The 12,561-nt window shown below is 39.7% G+C and overlaps 1 protein-coding gene across 3 annotated transcripts in view; it reads right to left on the bottom strand.

Moving 5' to 3' along the window:
* Nucleotides 1–12,561, bottom strand: part of SPG11 (SPG11 vesicle trafficking associated, spatacsin) — a 60,338-nt gene that overhangs the window by 38,044 nt on the left and 9,733 nt on the right. For all 3 annotated transcript variants that reach the window (XM_037910267.2, XM_037910268.2, XM_043524370.1), the window contains exons 7-14: nt 10,912–11,057; nt 9,889–10,021; nt 9,329–9,484; nt 6,564–6,742; nt 6,145–6,321; nt 4,038–4,109; nt 3,378–3,505; nt 264–442 (exon numbers count right to left, since the gene is read on the bottom strand). In XM_037910267.2, the coding sequence (XP_037766195.1) occupies nt 264–442; nt 3,378–3,505; nt 4,038–4,109; nt 6,145–6,321; nt 6,564–6,742; nt 9,329–9,484; nt 9,889–10,021; nt 10,912–11,057 (1,170 nt within the window). The remainder of the gene's footprint in view (nt 1–263; nt 443–3,377; nt 3,506–4,037; nt 4,110–6,144; nt 6,322–6,563; nt 6,743–9,328; nt 9,485–9,888; nt 10,022–10,911; nt 11,058–12,561) is intronic.

The following is a 12,561-nucleotide window of genomic DNA, read 5'->3' as shown; positions in this document are numbered from 1 at the left end:
ACTGATTTTCGGGCCCACATTCTGAAGGCTGATTCAGCCAAATTTCACAATTTATCTGAGTTTTTTCTCCCAAAACACAAGTTAACCTTTCCTCATACTGGAACTGTGAAAATAAACTGAACCTGACTCTATGAACCTCCCTTTTGCTGATCTTGAACTCACCACATCTATGCTCCACCAGCCCAAACACAACTCAATGCTACAAAGGCACCTTTAGTTTTCAATGTTTAATTTCTTTGACTCCTTAGTACTGGAATACTTGCCTTCATGTGATCTTTTGGGAAGAAGAATCATTTCCTGAATATGCTGATCCCACCACTGACCCCAGTTTAACATAATTCTGTGCTCCCTGTTGTGAATCTGAGGTTTGTCACAAGTCAAGAATGTATCCAAAACAGCTGTGTGACTGGTCAGATCTTGTTCTTTTTTCCAATTCCTGAAACTGGCAGAAATATTTACCCATTAAGATGTTTTACTAAACTTCTTACAAACTGTAGTTCACAGTATTGGAACATTTAACAAATTCATTAACTCTGTTATTTATAATTTTTAGTGGTGCTTTACAAGGGATACCAACAAGCAGGGCCGGCTCCAGGTGTTTTGCCGCCCCAAGCTCCGAGAGCACAAAAGGATGGCCAGAATGCCGCCCCTGGAATTGTGCCGCCCCAAGCCCATGCTTGCTTTGCTGGTGCCTAGAGCTGGTCCTGCCAACAAGATCTGTATCTTCAAAAAAGATTTTTGGGAATGCTTATAATGTACTAGTATCTTCGGAACAAATGAATGTAATGGGGGAAAAAAGCTAGTTAATTGCTAGGCACAGTAGTAAATATTCAATGCTGTAAAAACTGAACTGAGATAACATGCACTGTAATAAGTGTGTTTTATAATGAATACGATATTAATAAAGCCTCTTAGCGTGTTCTCATTTCTAAGTTCTGTAGTTTGCAATATTATAGAACACTCATAGTGTTGAAACAAAAATGATTCACCTGAACAGCAACACTAATATTTAAGGAATGTGTGTTCCAACCGAACATTAAGGAACTATCATGAGAGAAAATAAAAATTAAGGACCTGATTGTGAACCCCATAATGTTTTACTTTTTCATAAAATACTTGAATAGTCATTTCTGGGGTAGAATGAGGATGACTCTAAACCCAGTGATCAGGGCTCTCACCTGAGATGGGGAGACCTGGTTTCAAGTCTCCGCTTCAGAGCAGGGATTCAAATCTGGGTTTCTCACATCCCAGGTAAATGCCTTAATCACTGGGCTAACAATTACATATGGGCACGAGCACTACCACCACCTCAGTTTCGTGAATCTAGCTCTTCATGGCCTTTACTTTTGTTAAAAATGCTCAGAATATTTTGTTCAACCCAAAATGTAGGTTTTTTTCCCTTGACTCTTTCAATTTGCCAAAAATTTAGTTTTGGTTCATTCTGAACTGAGCAGTTTAAAAAAAATTTTTTTTTCAGAACTGCCAGAAAACTGAAAAGTCAGTTATTCGTGCTGCACTAGCTCTAGTAAAGGGTTCACCATGTGACTCCAAAGTTGGTAGGGCACCTGTAATCTATACTGGCTGGTGCCTCACCTCTCCCGTGTGTGCTGCAAACAGCAGTATTACAGGTAACTGCAGAAACATTGGTTTTAGTACAAGACAGATGGATAAGTGTTTTGCAACACACAGACATTCACCGAATGTTACAGCTCACAGAATTCTCATTAGAGGTTAACAATGGAAGAGTCCTATTAAGTCACTGAGCTCCTCTGCCAGTGAAGGATTGTTCCACATGGTAGTTACCCACAGAAGTAAAGTAACCAAAAGCCAAAACACGTTTTTTAAATTAACTGCCATCTATTGTACCTCAAGCAATGAATAAAGAAATACCATAATGTAAGCAATACATCCAGTAGGCCTTAACATGTCATTAGCTTGGTTTCGTATAACTAGTTATTTTATCAATAGTATATGTTTCATAGATCCCAAGGCCAGAAGGGATCACCACAATCATCTAATTTGGCCTCCTGCATGAAATAGGCCACAGAACTTCCTCCAAAGGATTCATAGAGCAGATCTTTTAGGAAAACATCCAATTCTTAATTGAAAAATTGCCGGTGATGCAGAATCCTCTATGACCCTGGGTAAACTGTTCCAATGGTTAATTATCCTCATTGTTAAAAATGTACACCTTTTTTCTAGTCTGAATTTGTTTAGCTTCAACTTCTAGCCATTAGATCATGATATATCTTTATCTGCTGGACCTAAAAGTTCATTTTCAAATATTTTTTCTCCATGTAGGCACTACTCATCCCTTATCCTGATCTTTTATCTAAACAGATAGACTCAAAGACCTTGATCATTATAAGGCAGGTTTTCTAATTATTTAATTGTTCTCCTGGCTCCTCTCTGAATCCTCTTCAGTTTATCAACATCCTTCTTGAATTGTTGACACCAGAACTAGACTCAGCAGTGGTCGCACCAGTGCCAAACAGAGGTAAATTAATCTCTCTACTCCTACTCGAGATTCCCATTTATGCATCTAAGGATCACATTAGTCTTTTTTTTTTAAGCCACTAGCAGCATAAGCCACTGTTTTATTTACAGTAGAGGTGACATAAAAAGGCCTCCACTAAATTGACAGTAAGAAGTAGGCCTAGAAGAATTTTTTTTTTTAATAATTGACAGATAATGTTTATATATTTAAGGGTTTTTTTTTAGATTTTTATTAATTTAAATTTTCACAGTTGCCAAAAGCTATGGAGGAGCCAGACAATTATTTAATGACAGTAGATGCTGAGATTCAAAAAAAGCTTTATAAACCACTAAAAATACAAACTGTCAACATCATGTCAAAATATACACAGTAAGTATCCTTAAATCAACAAAGCATACCTATTTTTACTATTCACTTGCTAGTCCATATGTCACAAGCCTAATTCCAAAGTCTAAATCACTGGATTTTGACTGGAATAAGTTCTCAGGCAAAGAAAAAAAATGCTGCTTATCTGTAAATTTCTATTATGATCGATAGAAATATTTTTTATTGGTTTGTGTATACAGCTAAATCAACATTTACAGATATTTGCCCATTAAAAAATGGTATCCTTCTATGGCTGATGATCGATCAAGAGTAGTCTGCAAAGATTTTACACTAAGTTCATGATAACAAGTGTCCTGTCCATGAAGAAAATAATCATCTTCCAGAGCTCTTAAAAACATTTTACCCTACATAACAGGAACCCCATGCCACTGTAGTTGGAGAATTACAAAAGTCCACATTTGTTAGCACAGAAAAACCTACAGAATACAAATCTTAGATTGCCACAGTTCTTATGTTGTTCATTTAAGATAAAAAGGCAATTAAACCATGTTACCTGGAAAGAGGCTGAATCTCTTTATTGTCTTGGAAGGATCCTGAATAAAAGTTTTCAACCTGATGCACAAAGGCTATCACTGTCTTCTCTTTTTCAGAAAAATAGTTTTGTTCTTGCAACACTTCCACCTTTGAGTAAAATTAAAATACTACCTTTGATCACAAATATATTTCACAAATTATTGTCATGACATAAAAAAGAACTTAATCTTTTTGCTGACTTCTTTGATAATAAAACATTAAGATAAAAGTGATCCGGGGGAAGGAACTTGGGGATCTGTGAGTGTAGTATAACAGACTGTGGTGAAATCCTGGCCCCACTGAAGTCAATAAGAGAGTTTGACAGTGACTTCAGTGGAGTCAGAATTTCATCCTGTGTATAAAGTCAGGCAAGAAATGCACCAGGGACAGGATAAACTGTCACTTCAACCAATTTTAACTTCAACTGCAGATGGCAAAAAAAAAAAAAAAAAAAAAAAAAAAGGGGGGGGGGGCAAACAACAAATCTAAGACCAGTGCATGGTTGCAGGGGGCACAATAGAGTTTGTATCAGATGGGTTTTGAGATAGCGAAGAGTGTGTATTCTACATACAGATGTACAAAAAGTTAACTGTTCTATGCAACTGATAATGTAAGTCAGAAAAGTCTTTTCTCCACTTACCAACAAGTTGCGTATGTTTTTATCAATAGTGTAGAAACATATCTTATGCAACTGCTCTTTCACATCAAAACCCTAAAAAAAAATCAGATTTCCATTACAGATAACATAGCGTAATACAAATTCTATATGTAGAAGTAGTTTTCGTCACTCAAGACAGAACACATATTATTCTCTTTCATAAGCTCAGCATCTTCAATATGTGTACCATAATATTTCCCTCCACAGATCAGAAGAGAGAGAATTCAGTACTTCCATTCCCCTAGTCTGCATATAGCCAACGGAAGTATTGCAAATGTCCTGGGGCCTGTTTGATCTCTCTAATCCCTTTGGATATAAAATGTATAGCCAGCTGTTAGTGTTCAAGTCCAGAAAACACACACCCCTATGTATACTAAGTATGGGTATACTGAACTCGAAGCATAAGGCAGTAAGTAAAGAAATGTTTTATGCCATAATATTCTGTTAGCAGTTTCTCTCACTAATCACTAACGGGTAACGCCCCCTCACCCTGCCCCCCCTCCCATCTGTGGAATTTGGAGGGAGGCCACCATTGGTGCTGGAGTCATCAGGGCTAAACCCTACTCTTCAGCTCAGGCCATGAGAAAAGTTCTTCCAAAGGTGGAGAAACCCTCCAGCAACCAATTATTATTATTATGACAAAATCTTGATCTATTAAACTTAAAGCAATTACATGTCTAAATATCCCTTTAGAGAAAAATTTTGATTGATTACAAATTGTATTCCAATCATTTACCAGAACACGAGGGAAGGGAGGGTGACAAGTAGAATGAAGAGAAAAGTTGCTAACAAAGAAAATTATCCAGTAACAATTTTTATTCTGCTGCACAACTTCTATCCTCATTCATCACTAATGAGAAGTAGCAAGCAATGAATTGCAGAAGTGGGGGGAAAGGATAAGCAGAGTTATAATTATTATAATAGAATAATAGGTAGCAATAGATGATCCTCCCATTTAAAGCAAGAGCATTATAATTTAAGGAATAATGTGGGAAACATTCTGTTGCAAAATGCCAATTTGTCTATCAACGACTTCTGCAGGAACATATTATTTTGACAAAATTTTACTTGGGGAGAAAAAAAATCTAAACAAAACTTTTCGATAAGGTTGAAACAGAATGTTTTAGTTTTCTGTTTTGAAACTACTTCATCTAGAATTTTGTATAATTTTTATTTTATCTGATATAAAATATAACTGTGGACCACTTCTGAATTCCACAGGTGGAGTGGCATTAAATGTTAGTCATGAATGAGAAGAGAAGCTGTGCAGCAGAAAGACAATGAAGGTACCTAGTTAATGTAAAGATGATAAAATTGCATTGGGACAAAGTCACTATGAGAACACTCTCTAATCACATTTCTGAAATGCTTTAGCTTGCTAAATGTCTGTCCCTCCAAAGAGTTCTTATGCATTTCACTTCTCTAGAAAGTCTTTTAGGGGCTCTAAGACTAAAAACCTGTAAGGAAACCAGTTAGAGTTAAGAAAAAAATTAGGATAAACTGCTTCCTTTCCCTCTCCTGTGAAGACAGTTCTACCCAGCTTCTTGATAGGACACCCAGATTGAAAAGTTATTATACTGCAACTTTCACCTCTCTTTCAATGTATTTTAGACTTGAAGGTCTAGGGGTTTTTTTTGTTTTGTTTTTTTTACTCAGACAAAACAGACACTGAAAGAGCAAGGAAAAAAAAATGTAAAGAAAAATATTTTATTTCTCTTCTGTACAAACCTGGTAGCAGCATACTGTATCTAAACACTGCAGGTAGACAGCTACATTAACTGTATTTAACAAGCCATTAACAACTTCTGATTATTCAACTGAAAGAATTGTCTTTATATTCTTTCCTAACCATTATATCTGTCACAACACATTCACAGCATATTACATAAAAGTTTTGAAGGAATGTTAGTGGACAATTTTTCCTACAAATAATGTTCATTTGACTATTTACTATTCAAAATAAGTTTTGTGTAATCATAACAGCTGTGGGACGCTAACAAAAAACCCACTTCTAGTGTACATTTGTTTGTTTTTTAGCCATAAGGAAATTCTTTCAGATTTAGCAGTATTTTAATCACACATCACTCACCATATTCCTTATGAGTTCTGAGGCCTCTTTGACATTGCCCTTTAGAAGACTGTCATAAACAAGTTCAAAACCTATTTGAATCAGCTCTTGAAGACTCTGAGCAGGGTTCTGATTCACTCGGAAGAACGTCTGAGCCTCTGGTATTCTGTTGTTTAAAATGGCCTCAAAAATAACTTGCTAAAAGGAAAAAAAAACAAAACCAATTTCTACAGATCTGTTCTCCAATAGAAATTGCAAGCTACGCTGCTTACAATCCTTGTGCTTTTTGTTTTGAGCAATTATTTGAATAGCAAATATAAACCAAGTTTATTTAATTTTTGCTTATTTTTTCAGTAGTTTGAACCTAACTCCATGCTGTTCATTTCCTTTAATACATTTCATGGGAATTTAATAATCCCAAACTAATTATTTGTTTTTACCTCCGGAGTGAGTGTTTCCCACATTTGGCTTTGTTCTGTTCTGGGAATGTCTTCATCAAAATCACATCTTATATTTATGAGATTTGTCTGCTTTCGAGGAAACTTTATCATAAATGTTCTAAGTTCGATAATGTAGGTGGTTAAAATATCCACACACTTCTGCAAGCACTCATCGAGTTCTGTGGGGGGCAACAATGGGCCACTTTAATAAAAATAAAATGAACACTACAGCACTAACCCTTAGAGCTCAATAAAGTTCAGCATTTATCTCTGATCTCAATGAACACAAAGCACAATGGTACAAACAGAGACCCCAATCTGTGTGGGCAAGCCCATGATAACAGTGGTGCTCCACACAGGCCCACCTGCACTGATTTGACTGCAGGATCAGAGCCCTAATTTTTGACATTAAATTTATATTCAACCAACTCTTATTTATACAAGTTACCTTTAAAATATACAAACATTTTAATATAATATTCCAAGTGCTACCTGAAGTTAAGGCTACGATTTAGTCACGGGTATTTTTAGTAAAAGTCATCGACAGGTCACAGGCAATAAACGAAAAGTCACGGCCCCTGACCTGTCCATGACTTGTACTATAAATACCCATAACTAAATCTTAGGTGCTGGGGGGCGGAGAGCTCCAGCAGACGCTGCTGCTGCTCTGGGGTGGGGGTGGGGCACTCTGGTGGCCTCTGCTGTTCCTGGGAGGGAGGCGGCCTGGGGCCCCGCTGCTGCTCCTAGACCATTGCTCTAGAACAGCAGAGCCTGGGACAAGCTGCCTGGGACCGCCTGAGCAGCAGCCGGACCGGCTGGCCCCAAGGGCCGCCCGAGCAGCTCCCGCAGCCCTAGGGTCAGCCACACCGGCCGCTGCAGAAGTCACGGTGATTTCCGTGAAAGACTCACTGCCTTACTTATAGTGCATAACATGTTAAAATGACTGTCATGGCCTCCCAGTGGCTATGTGCACTACTGCATGAGATCAGAGTTCAGTTTCTAGGTTATGATCTCTTTTCCCCCTGGTTGGCATGGACTACTGAGCACTCCTGAGACAGGAGCTCAGCCTCAGGAGAAGGGAGAGTGAGCCAATGTGTTGGTCCAGGGTTCTTAACCTCTCTTTGAAGCTCCGCCAACATGCTATAAAGACTCCATGGCCCAGCTGTGCCACAACAACTGGTTTTCTGTATATCCACTAGATTAAAACCCAGGCCGGTGTTAAGGGGTAGCAAGCAGGGCAATTGCCTGGTGGTACACACAACAGGGAGCCCTGCGAAGCTACATTGCTTGAGTTTCGGCTTCAGACACATCCCCATATGGTAGGGCTTAAGCTTCGGCTTTCTTCCCTGGGCCCCAGCAACTCTAATGCTGGCCCTGCAAAACTCCTGTAGGTTTTGGCAAACCCCCTGAAACCTGATTGCGGCCCCGCAGCAGGCCTTAGACCGGGGCAGGCAAACTTTTTGGCCTGAGGACCGCATCGGGTTTCTGAAATTGTATGGAGGGCCGGTTAGGGGAGGCTGTGCCTCCCCAAACAGCCAGGCATGGCCCAGCCCCTGCCCCCTATCTGACCCCCCTGCTTCTCGGTCCCCTGACCGCGCCCGGACCCCCCACTCCTAACTGCCCCCCACCGCTCCATCCACCCCCCCCTCCTTCCTGACTGCCCCCCCCGGACCCCTGCCCCATCCACCCCCTCTGCTCCCTGTCCCCTGACAGCTCCCCGCCGCCCCAGCCAACCCCCCCTCTCCTTCCTGACTGCCCCCCCGGGACCCCTGCCCCCATTCAACCCCCATTCCCCACCCTCTGACCACCCCAACCTCTATCCATGCCCCTGACCACCCCTTCCCTCTATCCAACTCCCCCCCGCTCCCTGCCCCCTTACCACGCTGCCTGGAGCACCGGCGGCTGGCACCACGGCTGCACCAGGACAGGCAGCTGCGCCGCGCAGCACAGAGCACCGGGTCAGGCTGGGCTCTGCAGCCCCCCCGCCCAGAGCATTGCGCCGCGTGGCTGCAGGGGAGGAGGGACAGCCTCCCGGACCAGGAGCTCAGGGGCAGGACGGTCTCCCGGGCCGTAATTGTCCTACCTCTGCCTTAGACCCCTGGTTGAGAACCACTGTGTTGGTCTACAACAATCCTTCCAGTTGATATGGAAGTAGCATTTACAGGTTTTAAAGAGTCCTATCTTGTTCTCTTTGGCCAGAAAGATCATGACACAAGGCTTTGGAAGTGGGATTGTAACCTGGGGAGCAGGGAAAGGGAAAAGTCTTCCATAGAAGAAGAAAGGGGCAGGGGAAATAATACTTTGCTACTTTTTGATATTCAGAATTAGGAGTTTACAGAGATATCAACTCTTATTTTACACATTGGCCCTTTTAGGGTCTGATCCTGCATCCTTATACATGCAAATCTCCCACTAAGTTCAATGGGGGTTACACATGAGTTAAGGCTGCATGATCAGACCCCTACTGGCCTCCCTGATACTCGAGCTTGGTCAGTTATTTTTCTTAGTTATTTCAGCTGACGTGCATTTTATTCAGCCTAACTTTTCATCTCCCCGTTCCCTGTAAATATGATCTCTGATTCAACGTAATCTCCAGCCCAAATTCATTTGTGAGAGCGAGAATCCTAAGAGAATAGTTTTGAAAAACTTAGAACCTGTGTACAGAGTTTGGGAATCTTAAAAATAAAGATGTGCTATTTAGTTCTTACTCATGGAAACAGGACCAGATATGAGCTACTACATGTTATCCATGTTAGTAATCTTACCTTTTGTGTGGATAAAAATCTCTCTGATTTGTTTGTTAAGAAAAGCCAAGGTAAGGTTTAGCAGCTGCTCAGAGAAGTGTTTACTCTGAGTTTCCAAATCATTTTCTCTGATTGCTGAGCAAAGTAAATCTAAAGCTGGCTTCAGTTCTTCCACACCTATAATCATAGGAAATTAAAACCACACATACAATAAAAGATGATGGATCACATTACGTAACAAGAATTAAACAAATAGGCCATAAAGGTAAGTCACCTAAATCTTTTACACTGTGTAATTAACCAAGTCACACTTTGCAAATACACCACTTTCTCTTCACATTAAAAATGTTTAGTGTAGCACAATATTGGAACACAGCCAAACAGCTTAAATATTTAAAGTCTTGTGCAAATTTTCTCTCATTCACTTGGAGGGGATAAGCCTAGACAGAGTATTGCCATCTAAACATACACCTGAGTGTCGATAAATGAAGTGGCAATTTGACCTAACAAAAAATTAACTACTTACAAATAAAAAAGCAATTAAATTGAAATGTTAATGTTGCTTAAAATATTTGACTTACTTCTCAAGTAAAATTGGGGTGTGATATTGGTAGATTGCTCTGGTAAGGAACAGGCTGAAGTAAGATTGAAAAGATTCTCTTTGCTCTTTAAAAAGAAGTCTACTGTGTCTAGCTGACGGTTCTCCAAACCGGCCTAAAGAAAGATGCAACCATACTGTCACGAATATTCTAAAAAGGTGCATTAGTGAATTACTGATAATATTTTTTCTTTAAGTTCAGTGATAATAAAGTGGAAGCATATGGGACAGAAAAAAAACCAAAGCAATTTAGACACAGTGCCAATTCAGCAATGAATATTATACATCTCATCAGGGTTTAAAAAATAAATAAAACTTGTCCAAGATCCTGGACTGAATAGTCAGACACTTATTAAGGAAATAGTGTAGGGTGACAGTTTTAAAGGTCCAACATTTTACCAGCCATCACAACTTTTAACCAATGCCCTCATCTAAAAGATGGAACTGCACCCTTGAAAAATTCGAGAGAGACAAGCAGTTTGTTTGTTTTGCCAGGCAAGTAAACGATAATGTTGTGCCTAAGCTTGTAAGTTTTCATACTGGATCTGCAAGGCTGAAATGGTAAAAGCAAAATCGAGTTCTAGTGACTTGTGAAATATCAACTGTTAAAATCACAGGACAGAGATAGTTGTAAACATGTTGATTTGGCAGATCAGTACAAATGCTTTCAGGACCAACATTTGTCCATGCACTCGTCCAGGGCTCTTGATCAGGAAAAAAAAATCACTCTCTCTACAGTATGTTAACTTTTACTTTACATTTCCTTATTTTCTTGGATTTCTAATGCTTGTTTTTTTTAATAACTACAATATTCTTGCACTTTTTTTTTTTTTTTTTTTACCCTTAAGTTACTGATACACTCTTAACCTTAACTCAACTTGTTGTGGGGTTTGTTTTTTGGACTGGTAAAATCATTATTAATGATGAGAGACTAAAATAAGTTACACGCACTATTTTAAGGACATATTCTCCTGATCTATAATAGATAAACTACATTTTATTTTACCTCTAATGCATGTATGGGAATCGAACATCTTCCCCACCCATTGAGATGACAAAGAGAATCTACAATGCCAGCACTTCCATGGATTATCAGTCTATTCAAGAATTCCTCTTGAGTTAAACCAAACAGAATCAAGGAGAGTCCATGCTCTAAATAAAAGAACGAAAATGACAGTCAATACATTGACAGGTTTCAGAGTAGCAGCCATGTTAGTCTGTATCCGCAAAAAGAAAAGGAGTACTCGTGGCACCTTAGAGACTAACAAATTTATTTGAGCATAAGCTTTCGTGAGCTACAGCCCACTTCATCAGATGCATAGAATGGAACATATAGTAAGAAAATATGTACACATACAGAGAACATGAAAAGGTGGAAGTTGGTGTCCAAGAGAAGCTGAAGAAAACGCAAGAATGTAGTTTGAGTCAGAGAATTAAGTGACACAGCAGAAGACCACTGTTTGGAAGGTATCTTGGAGCAGAGTGATTTACCTATGTAAATATCCATAGAATCTGTTTTTTCCTACCTAATATTTATGTTTGCAGTGTTGTTGTAGCAGTGTTGGTCCCAGGATATGACAGAGACAAAGTAGACGAGGTAATATCTTTTATTGGAGCAACTTCTGTTGGTGGAAGGTACAAGCTTTCGAGCTACACAGAGCTCTTCTTCCTCCTTGTCCCTTCCAACAACAGAAGTTGGTCCAGTAAAAGATAATACCTCACCTACCTTCTCTCTCCTGATACTAAGTCAGAGAGGTTCAGGGATTCACAAGAAAAACACAGTCATTGGTTTAAGGTCAAATTCAGGTATTCAAAACATAAGATTCTCCAGCAGATAAAAAGAATGCATTTAGCAAACTAGTCAATATGGTGTACACCATACTAAGAATATCAGCCAGTATACAGATTCAGGTTTCATAATGAAGATCCATGGAGGCAAAAACCTCTCCAGCGCATCATCAAAGATTTACAACCCATCCTGAAAAATGATCCATCTTGGACAGACCTGTCCTCGCTTACAGACAGCCCCCCAACCTGAAGCAAATACTCTCCAGCAACCAAAAACACTAACCCAGGAACCTATCCTTGCAACAAAGCCCGATGCCAACTCTGTCCACATATTTATTCAAGTGACACCATCATAGGACCTAATCACATTAGCCACACCATCAGGGGCTCGTTCACCTGCACATCTACCAATGTGATCTATGCCATCATATGCCAGCAATGCCCCTCTGCCACGTACATTGGCCAAACCGGACAGTCTCTACGCAAAAGAATAAATGGACACAAATCTGACATCAGGAATCATAACATTCAAAAAACGGTAGGAGAACACTTCAACCTCTCTGGCCACTCAGTAAAAGATTTAAGGGTGGCAATTCTGCAACAGAAAAGCTTCAAAAACAGACTCCAACGAGAAACTGCTGAGCTTGAATTAATATGCAAACTAGATCCCATTAACTTGGGTTTGAATAGAGACTGGGAGTGGCTGGGTCATTACACATATTGAATCTATTTCCCTGTGTTAAGTAACCTCACACCTTCTTGTCAACTGTCTAAATGGGCCAGCTTGATTATCACTACAAAAGTTTTTTTCTCCTGCTGATAATAGCTCATCTTAATTAATTAGCCTCTTACAGTTTGTATGGCAACT

Source organism: Chelonia mydas, chromosome 10, assembly GCF_015237465.2.
Source record: "Chelonia mydas isolate rCheMyd1 chromosome 10, rCheMyd1.pri.v2, whole genome shotgun sequence".
Classification (NCBI taxonomy): domain Eukaryota; kingdom Metazoa; phylum Chordata; order Testudines; family Cheloniidae; genus Chelonia; species Chelonia mydas.
Note: the sequence above shows the minus strand (reverse complement) of the source record. Positions and strands in the feature narration are given on the sequence as shown.